This window comes from Sceloporus occidentalis, unplaced genomic scaffold, assembly GCF_023333645.1.
Source record: "Sceloporus occidentalis isolate IW3139 unplaced genomic scaffold, rSceOcc1.0.p SCAF_13, whole genome shotgun sequence".
In the NCBI taxonomy this organism is placed as follows: domain Eukaryota; kingdom Metazoa; phylum Chordata; class Lepidosauria; order Squamata; family Phrynosomatidae; genus Sceloporus; species Sceloporus occidentalis.
In genome coordinates, this window is record NW_028316993.1 from 20,944,610 (window position 1) to 20,965,629 (window position 21,020).

General features: G+C 40.3%; 1 protein-coding gene across 1 annotated transcript in view; it reads right to left on the bottom strand.

Annotated features, from left to right (window-relative positions):
• Positions 1–844: 844 nt before the first annotated feature.
• E2F2 (E2F transcription factor 2) overlaps positions 845–21,020 on the bottom strand; it is a 71,318-nt gene continuing 51,142 nt past the window's right edge. The window contains exons 3-7 of the mRNA XM_089478750.1: positions 19,180–19,399; positions 16,648–16,806; positions 16,054–16,168; positions 14,580–14,736; positions 845–6,449 (exon numbers count right to left, since the gene is read on the bottom strand). Of these exons, the coding sequence (XP_089334876.1) occupies positions 6,205–6,449; positions 14,580–14,736; positions 16,054–16,168; positions 16,648–16,806; positions 19,180–19,399 (896 nt within the window). The 3' untranslated portion in view covers positions 845–6,204. The remainder of the gene's footprint in view (positions 6,450–14,579; positions 14,737–16,053; positions 16,169–16,647; positions 16,807–19,179; positions 19,400–21,020) is intronic.

The window sequence follows — 21,020 nt, forward strand, 5'->3', positions numbered from 1 at the left end:
CTACCAGATGATGGAAGGCATCTAGTACCATCCAGTTCTAATCAGCATGGTCTTTACTGCTTGAATTCCCAATGGTTCTGCTAAACATGAAGACAAATCACGTTGGCAGAATTTCTTGCTTGTTTTATTTTTAAACCCAGAGCTTAGAAAAGGGATTTTGTTTCTTTCAGAATTTTTCCATACATCCAAACCTATACCTAGTTATCATAAGCCTTCTTTGGTGCGTTACAGACTGCCCTAAAGTGGGTGGTCTGCCGCTGCCATCGTTAGCTATGCTGAGAAGCCCCGCCGGCCAGACCGTGAGACTTCCCGGCACAGCTAAAAAGGAGCTCCTTTTTGGCCCTCAGAAGTGGCGCTGTGAGGCGCGTGCTCGCGGTGTCACTTCCGCCATACCACTTCCGGACGCTGTGTGTCCGAGATGTAAATATGGCGGCGCCTGTGTGGACGGGCGCCACCATTTACTACGCACTCCGTGTGTCCTAGGAATGGGGCCGGTTAGGAAGGTGAGACCCTTCCTAACCCTAGTACGCCCCTTCCTAACCCTAGGACGCGCGGAGTGTGTAGTAAATGGCGGTGTGTAACGCACCTTCATTTCACATTTATAATCTACTAGGGGTCCAGGCACAGTAATTTTTAGGAACAGTAAGTCCTGCTATTTATTCACTTAAAAAATCTGAAATTTTGGTAATCTACTGCAAGCCACTAAGGTTATCTATCAATCAATGCAAATCTACCTTCTGCCTACATCTACATTATAAAGATACCATATATGAGAAGCTGTTAGGATGCTGGAGGTGGGATTTAGAAAGTTTTAATAAAAGAAGCAAGCACTTTGATAACCCACCATTTATTTCAAACAATTTATTTCCTTTTGTTGTTCACACAAACACATTATCAAGTGCCTTGAGTTTAAAACAAAAACAACCTCCCATCCCCATAAAAACAGGTCCATTCACAAGGGCCAAGCCAAACATCACAGAAAAGCCCTAGAATGCTTTTTAAATATTCAATTTCAAAAACACCGCACAATAACAATGCAGCAGAACAGTGTCAAAGATGGTTTCCATTATAAATACAGTGCAATAATTATATACAACTTCGACAAATATTAAGACTCAGCCCCATACATTTGGAGGGATTTTAAAGATGCCTTGCAGAGCAGGAAGCACTGAGAAAATCAGACACATGCTTCTGAAAATATGTGCTGAATTAAGACTAAAGTTAAGCTGCAATTCATTGTTAATGCATGCTCAACTTGTATTAAAATCTAGCTTGGAGCTAAAGCTGGTGTGAACTAAAACGAACGGCAAACTAAGGAACATGGAGTACTAATTATTCTGCAATCCAAGTTCCAAAATAGTTACAATCAATAAACACAATATTATGTAACAATTGATTAAGCTCCAAAACCACAAGGAATTTTCTTATGTACAACAAACTTAATCTACACAAAGAAATCAATTACAATTTGTTCAAAAACCTTATTTTCAAAATGGTATATTTTGGAATGCAACTCCCAACACCTTCAGCTAACATAGCCAAATGGTGAGAGAAGGTTGCAGCTGAAGCCCAAAATATCTGGAGGCACCAGGGTGGGGAAAACTGATCGATACAAAATCAAAAAGCAGCAAACTTCTATAGGAGGGCTGGTAGTTTCAACAGGTGAACCTAGCCCTTGGCAGGCTTGCCATTGGCCCTTTAGTGCTCTCCATGATTCCTAACCACCCCTTCCTTATTTGAACAGTGTTGCTGGGCTGTGAATGCTGAATGCAACTGGCATCCAGAGAGGAATAAACCATGCAAAACCAGAATGCACCAAGACTCTATCACACACTTAGTGTAAGGCATCTGGCTGCATAAGAAACACCACACACCCCTGGTATGTACTGCCTTTGCTTCAGGTGCTGTGATGCAAAGTTGACATGCATCTCTGACATGCATTCAGACTTCATATGGCTTGCTTCCTTAGGCCCCTTTGTCAAGGAAAAGTATGGAGGTAGTCATCTTATTTAGAGCTCTTAGCAGCACAGCAAAGGAAAGAAGGGATTTGGTTTAATCTGAATGCTAGGATACAAGGAAATAAGGAGCTTTCAATGAATGGTTGGTAACTGATCAAAGTTGGTTTCCACTGGCACTAAGACCTCTCACCTGCCCACATATTTTCAAAAGGGCACTGACAAATACATGCTTTCAGCAAAATTTATCACCAAAATTTATAATGGAAGAGAATTTCAAGGAAGGAGATTTGATGAACACCTTTGCCACTGGAAGACAAACTGTAATCCTGAACTCTTCCAGGGTTGACAAGTCATTCATCTTATCTCCCAATCCATACACAAACCAATGCTAATTCACTTTGGGGAAAGGAAAGGATCATCTACAGACAGTGCCATGACAATATTCACAAAACTTAGGCTTGTCAAATGGACAGTGCTTCCAATAAGAGTGTGGAAGTTACATTTTTGGATTATTAACTCCCCAAATTTCTCAACCAGCAATCTCTTGGCTATGCCAAGTCAAGATAGCAAGTTTTCCAAGCTCTGCTTCCAGTCAAACATTTCTGCCAGCACTGCTTCTACAGGAGTGTATTTTCCCTCACTCTTTCAATGAAATCACTTTTAAAACAAATAGACAAATCTTCATTAAAAGGCAGGTCATGAGGAGGGATGGGAAATTACTTGCCTCTCACTTGCTCTAACCAGCCACATCATAATGCAATAGCATAATACAAACTGTTGCCTGTTTGCTGGGAATCACTCCAAGAAAAATAGCATGCACAAGTCACAGACTAGGGGCAAAGGAACAAGTACAGAAAGGCAGTGAACAGTTCATCTAAAAAAATAATATTTGAACCCTCACTATTTTTATCAGTGAAAATCTAACATAACACTAATATGTAAAGCAGAGCATACATTCTAAATTTTCTAAATGTACTACATCAATGATTCCACTGAGGCAGCCTTCTTCAATGTGACATCTCCAGATGTTTTGGGCTACAACTGCCCCCATCAATCGAGGATGATTTTAGTCCCAAACATCTGCAAAGCACAAGTTGCAGAAGGCAACCTGAGAGGTACGTGCCTTGATTCAACATTTGTTACTCAAGTGACATACAGATCTGCTCAAACTTATCCCTATTAGTCCAAATGACAAATTATTAGTAGCAAGGAAGAAACTGAGGCACATGATTACCATGCCAGCTAATCTTCCCTTCTTTCAGTCTCTTAAGGACTGACAAGTGCTTTCATTTAGTGGTACACCAACAGGCCTAATCCTAATTCCATCAACCTAGGCTGGAAGAACCACCAAGTGTTTTGGCCTGTAATTCCCAGTTCTTTACCATTAGCCATCAGGCTAAAACATCCGGCTAACCGAAGGTTTCCCACATCACAAACCTCTGCTTGGACTGTACTGTTTTGCATAGTTGCCTGGGACTCACCTTTTAAGCACTTCAACAAATCTTTGCAGAGAAAACTAGCATGCCTGAAGAAAAGGCTAAGTTCAGACCCTTTCCCCTGACATCTAGTTGTCTATATGCGAATAATTTTCATTTTAATATAGGGAAACATTCTATCATGCAATAGCTCCACTTGCAGCCAGAAGTGATGAGGGCAAGACACACACTTACTATATTTTAGTAAGAAAGTCAGCCTAAAACAGCTGCTGAAGATGCTGTCTTCTGTCATTGGGATAAGACCTAAAGCTGAAACCCACTAACATTTTAAATAGGATGGATGCTTAATTTATTCAAGAGTTCAGTGCTGTGGGCTAGGTGGGAGGATGACAGAACGAATGGACCATCTGTTCAAATCAGTACATGATTTGTGCCTTTAGGATCAGGCAAGCACCAGGCGCAAGACTATCCTTATGCAAACTAACATAACAACAGGGCCTATTGAATTCAGTCCAAATTTAGCATCCCAGTTCATCCCTGAGCTCTGTCCTCAGAATGAAAGACACATATAATGATATACCTCTGGATGAATTACTACAATCACAATCCTACACTTCAGAAAAAATAAGATGGGATACAGGGTGGGTCAAACTTCCAGCTCAAGCAATGCTATTTATACTAAAATTTATACTAAAATCTAGATGAAATTTAGATCCCTATGTCAATGCTAAATCAAATCAAAATATACTACACCAAGTGTGTGCAAGTGTAGGGGAAACCTACAAGTGCATTCAGCAGCAACATCCCCCAAGGCAGCATAGTATTTGTGTAGTAGCACCAAAAGTGAAATCTTTGATCCCTGAGAAAGTACGATAGCGTGTACCAAGAATATGCTGTACCACTGTACCAAGAATTTGCACAACTCCAAAACTGTACATACTCCTACAGCAATTTCCCTGTTTGTGATCTCTCACCTGTCCTATTTCATACGTCGTGGGGACGGAAAAGGCTTTATTTATTGAGCCAAATTAAGATGAGGAGCAGTCATAAGTCTGTCATCTCCAAAGATGACAAAGCAAGCACCTTTCTGAGATATAAGGTTGGGGAGGAGGTCTTGGGAAACAAACTAAAAATTTCTGGAACCAATGAGAAAAAAGTAAAAAAATGAAATGCCATTGGCTTGCCTTCAAGCCAGTGTGCTATAAAGATGGAGTCATCCAATGGCCATGTTGGCCGGGGATTGTCAGAGCTGTAGTACAACCTACTAGTTTGAGAAAGTCTCTTTTAAAGAAATCCAAACCTATCAGGTCTAAAAGAAAACGCTCCTTTAAATCCTTGAATCCTTCATACTGCTCTGATGAACTCTTATCCAGTTCATCAGAGCAGTAAGGCTAAGGGGTTATTATTCCTTGATAGAACCTAACTTGAAATGACACTCCCATGGAAAAAAAACAATGTTTTGTATTTTATATAGATGCAAGGAAAAGAACTGGTCAACCAGAAATAGCCCTAAGAATATGATGAAAGCAGCCAATGTGAATATATTTCATTGAAGAAGCAGAAGGCAAATGGAGTGTGTGTGGATCCAGTTCCAGAAATGTAATTTAGCCCCTTCATAAAAATCTGAGTAAGAAATGTATATAGCCAAGTAAAGGTCTTAGCTCTTAGCAGCTTACTGTGTATCTTGTTCCACCCACCATGTGAGACCCAAAGAAAGCCTCTTCAATTGACTTGATAAGAGAATTAAAGTGCCACATGATGTATTCGCATCAAGAAACAAATGCTCTTGCAAGCATAAAATCAAGAGCATGCTGGGATGTCCAGAAGGCAGGATAACAAAACTGGAAAAGAGCTTGATGTTAGAAGCCATGGAAAGCCAACCCATTTCAGCAGTGACACCTGCCAAAGTAAACTGTAGCAAGAGACATATTATTCCATGCCACAAGTATTTGGAAATGACCCCAACAACAGGATGAGAACTGGGAACTGTTGCTTTGTGGGACTACAACTCCTAGAATCCCCCAGCCAGGAAGGCCAGCAGCCATTCTGACTATGGGATTTTGGGAGTTGCAGCCCACGCAACATTTCCAATTCCTGGAGAAACATGTCTTTTGTTAAGAAGATATTTCATATCAGAGACTGAGACTGTTATTCTCAATAAGTGAAAGTGGGAAATTACCCATTTCAATCTTCTTTTGTGGACCACTCTTTCTTCTGTACCCACAAATCACATAGACCACTGGCAGCATTCTGGACTGGGGCAACTTTGTGCCTTCCCAATGTTTAGGGTGACAACTCCTACCATTCCTGACAAATTATCATTTTGGTTGGGGCTAATGAGTATTGCAGTATAAAATGTCTGAAGGGCAACTGTTTGCCTTCCCTATCCTTTTCTGCTCAGGTGAGAAATCAGTGCAGAACAAGAACATAAGAATAAAGGGCTTGCAGGCTTCTTAGAAAAGTCACAGGCCCCTGAGGCTTCTGTCAGAGTGCACTGAGAGAAGGTTGGTGAAGATGTAATCATCATTCCAATCTCTCAAAACCTGCAGAGCATGCCCAAGGAGACCTGGAAGGAAGGAGCCCACAAAAACATCACCAGAGCAACACTTGATACTCCCTCATTGGCAATTTTGGAAAAGCCTGGAATGTGTGATGGTCCACTAGTCAGGAACGGCTTATTCATGGGCCCTTCCACTGCAAACGTTCCACCAGGCCCAAACACAAGAAGACACTTCAGCCTAAAACCCAAGGCTTTGGAGTAGAGCATGGGGAAATATTAGCACCATAGAAAGTACGGAGGAATGCTGGCTTCAGTTCTTTAGCAGGTCTCCTAAGTCATAGGCTTCAAATAGGTCACTGACACCTTCACCCTCCTCCAGTCCCCACAAGTAGTCTTGGTCAAGGGAAGGGGAGAAGCTAACAAAGGGGGCTGCATCACTATAGGAAGCAGAAGGGAGCTGGTCCTCGGTCTGTTGTAAGAGGTTCTGAGGCAGCTCTAGGAGACCATCTTCGCCTTCCATAAGAGAACTTGGCAGCTCTGTCTTAACTGACTCAGCTAAAGAGAGAAAGAGAGAACATAATGTAGAATTATTTGTAACAAGTTACAGTACCAGTTTTATAACAAGGGAGCAAGGAAATTACATTGTGTTAGCACACACTGCATAATCCATGTTATTTCAGGGTATAAATACTTTGTCATATTTTGTTATAACCGCAGTTACATACAGACCATGATAACCTTTGCAAAGCCAAGTGAACTTTCCATGAGTGGTTCCCATAAGACCTGAGGCATGTGGAAAGGATCATGTAACTTAATGGATGTAAATATTGTTTCTTCCCAATCCCCTGCCATGTGCATTTCTTCTTAAAGGTCAAAGGCAAAAGAGATATCTCACCCTAATGCAGTAAGCCAATCTCCCTGCTAGCCTCTATTGTATTTCTCAACATCTCATCCTGTCCCAAACTTCCTGGGGTTGTCCTGATTTTATCACTGCTTGAATAAATCCATGTCACCACCATCAGCCAAAAATATTGTTTTTTGCAACTGGTTAAAACCATCAACCAGCTGGGAATCCCACTGTTTCTGGTAGCAGAGCATAAGATTTTGCTTTCGGCAACGACTGTCCACCTACAGACTGCTGCTGCAAAAAGCAATCACTATAGTCCAAACTCCTACAAATGGTATGCTATATTGCTTTCTTGATGAACCTTGTTGCCTAATACCCAACAAAATTCCAGTGTAGAAATACCTGTAAACAGGCACACTAGGACAAGATTGTAACACTTTGCTATATAATTCTAAAAGAGGTGAAAGTTTGGTTATAAGAATACACCTGAATAGATTCAAGGTCTATGTAAGATGAGGTCAGTGTCTTTCTGTGTTACGAGAATAAATATTAGTATAAAGCTGCAACTAACAGATAGGGTGGCAAAATGAAACCTTGTCTGACCCTCTTGCCAAATGGAATTCATTCTGTTTCTCTATATGTCCTGAGAGTGGCCTCCTGTCCTGAACACAGGTTATGCAGGACACCCATTTGTTTTGTAACAGCCCAGCTGTCAGTAGGATTCAAAGTTGACTCCAGGGGCCTCCTGTTTAACAGGGAAAAAAACTGAACCCTAGCTCCAGGTACTTCCATTTTAACCCCACTCCCAAGCATGCAACAGAATGATGCTATATTGCAGGATTTTATGGGAAATCAATGACAATGGCCTGATAGTGGTGTCGTGGGGGCACGCTCTGACTGGGGCAGAGTTTGGAAAAGTGAATTTTTGGACAAAACTCCCCATCATAATGGATGAAAACCCCTCATAATGGTTGAAACACTATGGAAGTTGTAGTAAAAAAATTTAACTTTTGCAAAACCTGCCCCAGAGTTCCTCAAATTTGGAACCAGCCCTGCAAGTCAGTTCAGGAACCATTAATAAAAGGTGTCCCCTTCCGGTTGGTAATGGTGTCCTGACGAGTCACAACTCAGGAACCTCCTGAGTGGTGTTCTCACTGCATGTGGAGGATCTGGTCCGAAGGGCTCTGAAGACCAGAAAATACCCCCTGGGAATAGGGGGTTCAGAGGGGGCTCAATGGAGGTCCAGGATCTGCACCCCAAGGCTGTGTAAGCAGAATCGGTTTGGAACAGGAGACGAGAGAGGAGCCAAGCCGAGTCTGTAAGGTGCGGTGGGACCAGAGAGCAATCCACAGCCGCATGATCAGTTGTGAAGATTATTTCACACAAGGGCGTCGCCAATTTTAAAAACTATAGAGATTGTAAGAGACTGAAATGAAAAGGGAATAAAGATTGAAAGAGATCAAGGCGCAGAGGTTATAAGATTGACGGCATAGAGTTTGAAGAGTGTGGACTGACAAGTTAAGTTTGGACTTTGGAACTGTATTTAAGAATCTGTATAAAGGAAGAGGAGAGCGGTAATGGAGGAGTAATGGACTAGGGGGAATTTGTAATTGAAAGACCGAGGAAGGAATCCTGAAAGGGAGATAGTTATTTGGAACATTAAAGGGGGAATTGACTGGGAGAGGTTGGAGTGTTTATACCGTGCTTGTTATTTAAGACTGCTAGGGTGACAGTTGCTGGTGTAAAAGGTGGATAAAATGCAGGCAGACAAGATGAATACCCGTAGTCAAGCGCAAAAAATAAATATGCAAACCCAACCCCAGAGAAAACTTTCAATTGAAAAAATTAAAAGTATAGATATTAACCAACTACTTTTGGAAAAGATGGAAGCACTCTCTTCAAACATAACAAAACAAATGAATGACTTTAAAAGGGAAATAAAGCAAGAGATACGTGCAGATCTTAAGGAAATTAACCAGACAGTAGATAAGATGATGGCTGACTTGCAGGTTACAAAAAGAAGAGTGGATATATTGGAATTTAAAAGCGAAAAGGTGGAGAGAGATTTAGCTAAAACAGGAGATAGAAAAGAGGACCTGGATGAGAAAGCAATATGGAAGCAAAAGTTGAGGGAGAAATCGGTGAAAATCAGAGGACTATTAGAGGGAAAAAAGGAAGATCTGAATGCAAAATTGATTCCAAAAATTGCCAAATTCTTAGAAAAAGAGGTGAAAACTTTTGAACTTGAAATTTATACACTGTATCGTGTTAACTCTCAAGTAGCTAAACAAAGGGGTTTGCCAAGAGATGTGGCTCTTCATTTTGTTAGAAAACAAACACGTGATCATTTCTTGAATAAACATAATGAATCACCATTTCAATATGAAGGGCAAGAGTTGAAAGTCTTGAAGGATATCCCGGCGAGGTTGCTATGTAAGAGAAGGGAGTATACAAACCTAACAATGCTTCTAAGGAGAGAAAAGGTTCAGTATTGATGAGAAATACCCGAGGGGTTGACGTTTTGGTGGCTGAAAAAAAGGGTGAAGATATCCTCGCCTGAATAGGCTAGAAGCTTTATAAGGAAGTTTTCTGAATGGAAGAAGGGGCAGGAAAAATCGAAGGATGAACCAGGATCAGGACGGCAGGAAGAACAACAACAAGAAGAAGGAGACGAAAGAGGGAATGAATTAGGAGCAATCGCAGCAGTTGCAGAGGACTTGTTCACTATTAGAAGAGAAGAACACGAAGAGGAGAAATCAACAACCTTGATGCAGTCACAACAGACTTTCTAAAAAGTCTGGAATATCGACTAGATAATCAAAGTGATACAGGTGACATTGAGGAATTAAGAGGAGAACACAAAGATTTCTTTGAGGAATATTTTGACAATTGATAAATAGACTACTTTCATACTATATTTTTGAGAAACATTATGGGTTCATACGAAATTTTGAAATTAGGGACATGGAATGTCCAAGGAATGAATACACCCCAGAAAAGAAAAAAGATTTTTCATCATTTACAAAAATTAAATTTAGATGTTTGTTGTCTTCAAGAAACAAGAATAAGACATAGGGAAATTAAACATTTATGATGTGTTACATTGGGTCAAGAGTTTGTAGCATCATCTAAATTTAAAAAGAAAGGAGTAGTTATATATGTTAAAAATAGACACGAAGCAAGGAAATTTTTTGATGATCCGGAAGGTCATTATCTTATTGTTGAACTGGAATATAATGCACAAAAGATTTTATTGATTGGACTGTACGGCCCTTTGGAAAATAAAGGCAAATTTTTATAAAAAATTAAAGGGAGAAATTGATTACATTGGACCATGAAACAATAATTATGATGGGAGATTGGAATGGGGTTGTAGATCCAAAATTAGATAGAATATCAGATAAGATAATTAAGAAAAACCAAGGAAAACTCCCCAAAGACTTTTTCGAGTTGACTGACTTAGCAGTTTTACCCTTGGAGAATTAAATATGGGAATGCAAAAGAATTTACCTTCTTCTCTAATAGACATAAATCGTGGTCTAGGCTTGACATGTTCTGGATCTCAGTTCAATTGGTATCTAAGGTCTATAAGGTAAAAACATGCCCTAAAGTATGGTCAGATCATAATCCAGTAATTTTAGAATTGGAGTTTGGCAGAAGGGAATACAATTGGAGACTACATTTGAATATTTTGAAAGATGAAAAAAATCTGTTAGAAATTAAACAGCAAATTGTCAACTATTTTAGAGAAAATACTCAAAAAGAATGCCCAATGCAAATAGTCTGGGACAGGGGTAGGCAACCTGCGGCCCGCGGGCCGGATGCGGCCCAGCGAGGCCTTGGGACCAGCCCCAGCCCGGTCCTGCCGCCGATTGCCGCTGGGGCCTTTGGCCTCTCGCGCGCAGGGGCAATTGTCTATAGACACCTCAGAAACATGCATTTATATTAACATTTTTTAAAAAAATCAGCAAATGTTTTTGCGTGCCCTCCACTTTTTTAAAAAAAGTGTCCACCATTTGAAAATGTTGTCCTACATTTGTCCCAGTTTATTTATTTATTTAAATTTTTAAAAATTATTTAATTATTTATTTTTTGGCTTCGGACCCCCAGTTGTCTGAGGGACAGCAACCCGGACCCCGGCTCAAAAAGGTTGCCTACCCCTGGTCTGGGATGTGTCAAAAGCGGTTATAAGGGGATGCCTAATCCAAAAGAATATCGAATGGAGGAAGAAAAAGAAAAAGAAAGAGAAATTGAATAAATTGAATGCAGAATTGGAGAAATGGGAAAAAATTCTAAAAAGGGACTTGACGAAAGTAGAGGCTTCTAAAGAAATAAAATATATACAGAAACAAATATCAATCCTCACAGTGGAGGAAATTGATAAAAAAAACAAAATTTATGAAACATAGATATTTCGAAGGGGCAAATAAACCAGGGAAATTACTGGCGCACATGTTGAAAAAAGAAAGAGCTAAAAGAGTAATAGCTAAAATAAAGAATGGAGGTAAAATTGTAACGGATAAAACGCAAATTAAAAAAACTTTTTAAAGATACTTTACGGAACTATACAAAGAGACTGGTGAAAAGAACGCGAGGATAGAAAAATATCTAGAGGAACAGGAATTTTAAAAGTTGACATCTGAACAGAAACAGATTTTGAATGGCCCTATAACATTAGAAGAAGTGTTAAAAGCTATCTATAGATCAAAGACAGGGAAATCTCCAGGTCTTGATGGCTTCACTAATGAATACTATAAATTGTTTGAAAAAGAATTAGGACCTCCATTAGTGGAAACAATGAACCATATTCTGAAAGAACAAACACCTCAAACATGGAATCAAGGTAATATAATTTTAATACAAAAGGAAAATAGAGAACTATTGGAACCAAACAATTATAGACCCATCTCACTTTTGAATTCTGATTATAAATTACTAGCATCAGTATTGGCAGACAGATTGAAAAAAGTTTTGATGAATTGGATACATACGGATCAAAACTGCTTTCTCCCTAATAGGAAAATTAAGAATAATATCAGAAATTTGCTAAATTTTATTGAAATGCAAGAAAAATGTATTAATAAAAAATTGGCAATGATATTTTTAGATGCAGAGAAGGCTTTTGATAATATTAGATGGGATTTCATGTTTATGGTGTTGAAAAGGATGGAGGTAGGAGAAAATTTTATAAATTGGATTACGAAGATACATTCTAAGCAGGAGGCATATGTTTCGATTAATGGGGACAAAACAAATACAGTGGTACCCCGGGATACGAATTGACCGCGTTACGAAATTTCCGGGGTACGAAAAAGTTAGATTTAAAAAAACTGTTCCGGGTTACGAAAGATTTTTCGGGTTACGAAATTAATTTCGGCGCGAAATTCAAATCGGAAGCGCGGCTAGCGGCTTTCCAGCGCCTTTTCGGGTTGCGAAATGTATCGGGTTACGAACGGCGCCGCGGAACGAATTAATTTCGTAACCCGAGGTAGCACTGTATGTTTAAAATAACTAAAGGTGTTAGGCAAGGTTGCCCACTTGCTCCATTACTATTTATTTTAACCCTGGAGATTTTTCTGAATAAGATTAGAAGTGATGTTTTGATTGAAGGTGTGCAGGTCAAAAGTGAAAATTATAAATTGCGAGCCTATGCGGATGACCTAGTTTTAACCATATCAAATGCTGTTGAATGTAGTGAACACCTAATGAAAATGCTCAAAGAGTATGGGAAGGTAGTGGGATATAGAATTAATCAAACGAAAACAATGATGTTAACAATGAATATTGTAGATGAAGATGTAAAGAGAATAGTGGGGAAAAAAGGATTTCAAAAAAAGAAACAGCTGAAGTATTTAGGAATAAACTTGACAACAAAAAATACGGAATTATTTCAAAATAATTATAAAAAAATCTGGAAGGAAATCAAAATAGATTTAAAGAAATGGCAAGATTTACAAATTTCATGGTCAGGAAGGATAGCTACGATAAAGATGTCAGTACTCCCTAAAATGATTTTTTTGTTTCAAAATATCCCCATTATTACGAAAGATGCGGTATTTGCGGACTGGAATAAAGATATTTCCAAGTTTATTTGGCAAAATAAAAAGCCCAGAATAAAATTAAAAATCTTGCAGGACAGAATTAAAAATGGTGGATTAGGTCTTCCCAATTTAAAATGGTATTTTCATGCATGTATATTGGATTGGATGATAAATTGGTTTAAATTGGAAAATAGCAGAAACTTAACAGTGGAAAGATTTGGATTGAAATTCGGATTTCATGCCTATCTATTTTATGATAAGAGTAAAATAGATAGAGAATTTAATAATCACTTTGTACGTAAAACTCTGCTTCGTATCTGGATGAAGTATAAAGCAAGATGGTGCCCAAAAATTCCTTTCTGGGCTTCCTCACGAGAAGCCTTTTTGAGGTGAGAAGTATATAGTGAAAATAAATGGATCCAATATAGTGACATACTCAAGGTAGAACAAGGAAAGCAAAAATTAAAAACACAAGAAGAAATAGTTAGGGGGGATTTTCTTGCATTTGGTTTGTGCATAGACAACTGGCTGAAAGATTTAAAATGGATCAAAGATCAATTGGTATAGCAACAAGCATCTCAGAATTAGAGAAAATGATGAAGGAAGAAACGAAAACAAAAAGGATATCAAAATTTTATAGTTTGAAAGTAAAATGGGAAATGGAAGAGGAGGTAGTCAAAGATTATATGATTAATTGGGAAAAGGATTTGAATCAAAATATTATGCTGGAACAGTGGGAAAGGACATGGCGAAGGAGGATTAAATATTCAAATAATGTAGAAATTAAGGAAAACTGCTATAAGCCAATGTATAGATGGTATCTGACGCCATATAAGTTATCCAAAATGTTCAAAGGTATTAAGGGACTCTGTTGGAAATGTAATATAGAATTAGGAACATATATGCATACCTGGTGGTTATGTGAAAAGGCAAAGAAATTTTGGAAAATGATTCATGGGGAAATGAAAAAAATATTTAAATTTGACATCCGTATGGACCCTAAGATGTACCTTCTGAATATAGTAGAAGAACAGGAATTGGAAAGACAGAATGGGAAGCTGATATTTTTGGCAATAACAGATGTCAGGATATTGTATGCAAGATACTGGAAATTGGAAGAAATTCCGTCCTTAGACGAATGGAAATTAAAACTATACGATATGTATGAAATGGATAAATTATCCTTCCTCTCAAAAAATAAAACATTATTAAGGTTTCGCAAGGATTGGGAGGCGTGTACATTGTATATTCAAATGGAAGAAAAAGAAATTAGATATATAGCAATGTTGGAGTAACAATAGGATATTAAATGGTTAAATATAAAGGACAGGTTTAGGAAAATAAATAAAAAATATACAATATAAAGATTGATGGAAAAGGGGAAAAATGAGATATTTAACATTTTATTTGTCTTCTTATGTGTCGTTAATATCCCATGTTATTAGACGGAATATATGTATTAATTGGGGAAGAATAGGATAAAGATGGTAATCCAGATAAGGAATGACAGTTGGGTACATTTGAAATACAGTTAAGATTCTGAGGGTATTAAGTTTAAAGTTAGTAAGAGCTAGTGGTTAGTGAATAGAGACTTTTTGTGAATTAGCTGAGCAGCTTAGGAAGTTATGTAGTTTGTCGTCTGTATTATGTATATATTTTTGTATTTTATGTTTGTATGTTATATGTTTTTTAATGAATAAAAGTTATTTAAAAAATAAAAGGTGTCCCCTGTAGCATCTTTTAAAACATATATAATCACCTCTGGAGTTATCAAGATGTTGGCCCTTCCACCTTTACCTGCTTTACTTTTCACTGTTGGGAAGTTGCTACTCTCCTGATGTGCTGGAGCTGAGAAGCTGCTCTTCTTGGCTGGGCTATCCTCAAGAATTTCTTCAGGGCACAGGTACACATCGATGGGACCATTGGCGCTTTTCAGGTGAAGCTGGACATTCTCCTAGTTGGAGAAGAAGAAAATGGAATTAAGTTACAGCACAACCCATCCCCTGCTATGCCAAGGGCAATGTTTGAGTGGCTAAAAAGATCTTCTAAGCTACAACTGGAGGAAGATATGTGTCACTTGTTTGGCAGAGGAATGTGCTGCTTCTTCTGCTGCTCCAGAGAACAGGACCCGGAACAATGGATGCAAGCTGAAGGAAAAGAGATTCCGCCTCAACATTAGGGAGAACGTCCTGATGGTAAGGGCTGTTTGACAGTGGAACGCACTCCCTCGGAGTGTGTTGGAGTCTCCTTCTTTGGAGGTCTTTAAGCAGAGGCTGGATGGCCATCTGTCGGGTATGCTTTGATTGAGATTTCCTGCATGGCATGGGGTTGGAATGGATGGCCCTTGTGGTCTCTTCAAACTCTATGATTCTATGATTCTGCCTTTTCCTCTGACAATGCCCCCTCTAACTACTGGAAAATAGTATTCTCTGGGTTTGGCGACACTGGAGAATGAGGCGTGTGGGAGGAAAATCTCTCCAAACTGAACTGAAACATTTTCTGTGAATGGAACGTTTCTCATAGAAGGAAGATCCCATACCCAACCTGTTTTTCATTTTGTGAAATCAACTTGCCATATATACTCGACTATAAGTTGATCTCATGTATAAGTCAAGGGCAGGTTTTGAAGCCAAAATCAGAGATTTTCCTATGACCCGTGGATAAGTCAAGGGTAAAACTTAGGGGCATAAGAGGATAAGTAAAAGAGACTCACTGGAGGCAAGTTGAGCAGGCAGTGTCCTCCTCTCAAAGCCCTCCTTGCAAGCTCCACATGCGAGTCCTGCCCCAATTGTTCCAAAAGTTGCCCAGAGCTGGCAGCTGCCATTTCTTCCTCTCCTAGGTAGGGCTTCCCTTTGAGAGCCCAGGAGTGGCTCCCTTGCCTCCGGGGCTGCTTTAAACCCAGATAGGAGGCAATGACTGGGCACCGGGATCCAGTTTAAAGCAGCCCCTTCTTCCTCTTCTCTTCGACAGGGCCCTCCACTCTCCTTCCCACCTTGGTTATCTCCCAAAAGGCATGGGATATGGTGGGCTAAGACTGATGAGAATTATAGTCCAAAATCTGTAGGGGCAAACATTCCCTAGCACTGTTCTATTAGTAGAAGAGCTATATTTTAGATAACAACTCCCATAATCCCTGGCCATTAGCCATGCTGGCTGGGATTTATGGAAAGTGAAGTCCAAAATAGCAGTTTGGTCAAAGGTTCCCCAACCTAATATCTTACCTAGAGAGGGGAAAATGTAATCTGCCTTCCCCTCGCCCAACAAGGCTCACCTCACAGGCATCTGGTACCTCAAGCCGGGTTTCTGGTGGGGCCCTGACCACAATCACCGTCTGCTCATTGAAGTTGCTGATGGCACGGATATCCTGATATGTGACATATGCTAATGTAGGACACAGGAGATGGAAGTTAAAGAAAACACCAAAACAAACACACATCACCGAACCACCTTGGGAGGGTTCTTATTACTTGCAGTAAGTAAAAAGTGGTATGTTTCCACCTTTTATTTTCCAGTTTTTTTTTCCTACTTAAAAAGGTGTGTGTTAACAGAAGTTCCTTCTTGGAGTGACAGCTTCAAGAATTCTCCAGCTGGCATGCCAACAAACCATGCTGGTAAAGGTGTTTTGGGAGTTGTGATCCAAAAGTAACTTCTCTCAGGTCTTGGTAGTAAAGGGCTGCACTGGCCACTATTCCCTGGATCATGTGGAGGCAATGATCCAAATCCTGGTGGAGTATTCTCTAACCTGCTCCCCATCATACCCTGCTGTTCTCCTCTGCACCACCCAATGGCTCAAGTCTAGGCCAAGACATCACTTTTCAGGCCTCCCATCCAACTACCCCTTCATATTCTATCCTTAAAAGGATATCTCTGATTAGTTTCATCATCTGTGAGATGCTTTAACTGAAGTGTGCACTCATGAATGAGCTTGTCCAGCATTCTCTCTATCTTGGAGATGTCTGTTAGCTCTTGCCGCAGCGATTGCTGCTTTGTTGTCACGGTGGAGTCCTCAAATAGCCCTGTTCCCCTAGGTAACAAATGCATCAAGTTAACAACAGATCAGATTGACACAGAAAACCATCTGCAATTATGCAAGCAGATATATCTTTAAGTTTCAAAATCCAAGCATCCATTTGGAGGATACCTCTGAGCACATGTAGAGTGCAAATGTTTTGTTTAAATGACAAGGGCATTGATTTTGAAATGACTAAAGTGCCTTTGCCTGGTAAAGAAAAATAATAAACAAGACAAATAGCAATGTGCTGAAATAACATCCTATAGTACAGAACATACAGGAAAATATGTAATGGATGTGCAACTGCTAAGAAAGTGCTGTAATTTTCATTAAAAATGGCTACCAAAAGTCAGTGATAGACATAAAGAGTTAGAGGGGCCTTGGAAATCATGTTCCTCTAATTTGGTACATGAAATCCAGACCTAAACTGTGCAGCCTCTGCTTTAAGGCCTCCACAAGGGAAGGCTCTCCTCACCTTCACCCTTTACAAGCATATAAAAGTAATTAGAATGGATTCCACTGCCATACTGCTTTATTATTCAAATCTCTCCTAATGTTGAATCAAAATCAACTTTCTGGTAAAATTATTTGATCTAGTCTCATCTTGCTATTATGCCCCTCCAAGTCTTCTATACTCCAGGTCAAACAGGCCCAGTCTATTCAGCCATTCATATAGGCGGGTTACAGATGGGCAAGGGAAGACATCTTGAAGGTGTCTTCCCCTGAATACGGAGCCTCCAGACTGCCCACCCCGGGGGCGTGGCTAAGGTGGATGGGGCTTCCACACTGGGGGCAGTGAAGACGCCTCACCTGGGGCCGTTTTTTACCCGCAGCTTCCATACCACCGCCTCGCAGGACGCTGCAAAGAGAGAGGCAGCTTCCGCATGGGCGGCCGCGAACGCAGCTTTTTTTCTTTTACCGGCTGGCGGATGCGCAGCTGTGTCAGTCAGCACCGGCAGCAGAAAGGTATGTGCACATTTAAAGCGCTCAGGTCCCTTTAAACTTTTTCCCCTGCCCTACCCAAGAACAAAGGTGGCCTCCTGCCAGCTAGTGATCAGCTGGTGTTGGCATCCTTGTCCGCTTGTGCGTTGCCAGTGTCACCAGCATCATGGATGCCTCCTCTCCTTTGGTCCCCGCGCTCTTGCTGAATCTGCAATGCACAGCCACAGCTGTCGCCGCTGCCCCCCTGCCATCCCCCATCACCTCCCTTGTACATATGTAAGTATTTAAAGTTTTAGCTTTTTTTATTGTTAGGTGAAAGTGGCGCAGGAATGTGTGTAAGGGTTCACTTTAAATTCCAAACTTTCCCTTATCACTTTCTACAACCAAAACATCCGCTGGCAAAACTTACAACTTCCCGCGATTCTAGCAGCGCATGCGCACATGCAGCTCTAGGGTTAGGGTTACGAGCATTAAAATAGAATGCAGCTGTGCCGCAGCTTCCACAGCTGCATGGCATCTGACGCTGCAATTAAAGCCTGACTGCAACCCGCGCATGTCCCGGGACCCCGACTCATTATGCGACGCAGCAGACACGGAGCTTTTAAATGGGCAGCTTAAATTAGCGGCGTGACAATTCTGGCGTACCGGTGCAGCAGCTTATATACGGAGATGCGCACGTATGCCGCTTATCAAAAAGAAGCGGAAAAAAGCGGCACCTTTTTAATGCCGCTTCTTCCCGCTTGGGGCGTGCAGGCGGCGTGTTCATGACGGCATTCAGGTAAGGGCCGTCTAAAGGCTACACCTTCATGATGTCATGAGCACACCCCTTTTTGCCCATCTGTAACCCGCCATAGATTTGTTTTCTATATCTCTGACAATCCTCCACTGTGACCCTTGGTACCTGATTCAGAGTGTTTGTATCTTTCAGATGAGGAGTATGTTAATCTACTTTATAGGTGGATGATTTCAGGTTTGGTGTCTAGCACCAATGATCAGGTCAGGTAATACTGGGGAATACCTTCCCAGGTTAGTCAGAGTAGACGAGAACCTGGAAAAGCAACTTTTTCAAAGTCTGTTAGCCAATATAGAGCTTCCACAACCTGGGCCATTCAGGTATTGTGGACTGCAAATATTATCAATCCAAAGGGCACCAGATGGAGAAATCTATATAAGCAATAAAATGGCTGCACATGTTTCTATAGGTGTATCATTTTGGTCCTATAGGAATTGCTTCAGACAGAGAAATATAACACAGGATAATTAAACGGCAGAAACACCGATTTATGGTCATCTTTATTTCACAGTAAAAAAATCAAAGTCCAGTGGGATCTTGACAATCTCATCAAGGGACCATGTAATCAAATCATTTCCCCTCTACACTATACTATCATTTTCTCCCACCAAAAATAAAGCATTGTGGTTCTGGTTCTCTGATATACTCACATCCACTGAATGTTGTTCTTGGACTTCTTGCGAATGAGCTGGATCCCCTCCAATACATTGGTGATATCGTAGATCCGGCGCTTCTGGACATCCAGCACCTCAGCAGTCCGGTTCAAGTCCAGCACTCCATCCTCTGACTCACTGAGCAGGTGAATGAACTTTTTGGTTAACAGGCCAAGTGACGTGTCATACCGGGTCTTCTCCCCAGGGGACTTGGGGGCTAGAAAGCAAAGCAGCATATACTTCAGAATGCACACCAAGTTAGCCTATGGTAAAGTCCAAAAATTCTATCCTTAATGCTGTAAAACGAAGAGAGGGTAACCTGTTGAACTATAAGCCCCATCAGAAAGTAAGGCCATCCTCCAATGAATGTGGTAAATCATTTAAAGAACAATGGTCTCCCTTTTTTAATTTTGTAAACTCCACTTCATATTTAAATCTGTTACTAGGAAACCATGTACATTTCTGGGTGGGATGTGTTAGAGGAAAGATAAGTTTGTTTGAACCTTGTAATAAATAATAATAATAATAAAAAAATATTTATTTATATCCCCCCTCTCCCTTCCGGGATCTAGGCAGGTAACAGCAGTTCAATAAAACAGATATACCGACAATAATAAAATTTCCCTAATTCCCTTACTCCTCCCTCCTTCTGCTAAAAATTACACATAAACATCATCTGTTTACAAGGTTGATCTTGTTACTTGGTTTTAATCTTAATCCTTTTATTTACATTTTTTAAATAAAAGATTTTTTTAAAAAAGAAAAAAGAAAGAAAGAAAGAAAGAAAGAAAGGCCAATAATTGTAGCAATGGGAGCTATCCTTCAAAAGTTCTGGAGGGCACCAGGTTGCATACTCCTGCTTTAGAGCCATACTCAACTACTAGCTTCCCTGGAGATCACTTTGAGAAGAAAATAGAGGACCCTAAATCTGTAATTCCTGTCCACAGATCATGCTGGCATGGATTGAATTGTGACCCAAAATATCTGGAAGACATAATTGCCTGTCCTTGGTCTAAACATATGGCCCATCTCTGGTGGCCAGGTGCACAAAAAGAAAGGAATTTTGTTCTTTTCATAGCCGTCGTGCAAGGTATACCTTCTGAGATTCCACTTTAACTGTTAAAAATGCAGGAGATTTTCAGTTCTGTTATGCCCCCCAACACCTACTACTAGGCTGCCATTTTGTAAGGTCTGTGTGTGCATGCAGTAGGGACAGTTAAGTCCCTGTACATTTATAACATGCATCAGAGTCTTTGTTGTTCCTCTTCAACCAAGGCTGGAGTGCCTACAGCCTGCTAGATGTTAATGAACTGTTACTCCCACTGCTACTCAGCACTGGGGGTGATGGAAATTAGAATCCAACAATATCTGGAGGACCACAGATTCCTTAGCCTCCCCCTAAACAATAAAGTTCTTCCAACAGCTTGTGTGTGTGTGCCTTCAAGTCACTTGTTTGATGGTCCCATGAACTATCTAGGGTTATCTTAGGCAAGGTATATTTAGAAGTGGTTTCACCTGTTCCGTCCTCTGAAATATAGCTTACAGTACCTGGTATTCACTGTCAGTCTCCCATCCACTAATCAGGGATGATCCTGCTTAGCTTCCAAGATCTAACAGGAGCAGGTACCTTTTTAGGTGTCCCAACAGCTTATTTGTTCTATGAGATTGAACGGGCATCTCCCTCTAGTGGCTGACTTGGTTTAAATCCTGGCTTTCCCAAATGACTCCATGAAAGTGGGACAGAAAGGCACTTGCACTTTTTGTGTGGGTCATTTCTCTCCTATGAAAAGAGGGTGGGATACTTTTTAAGGTATAATTTTGCTTGTATGTGAGTGTTT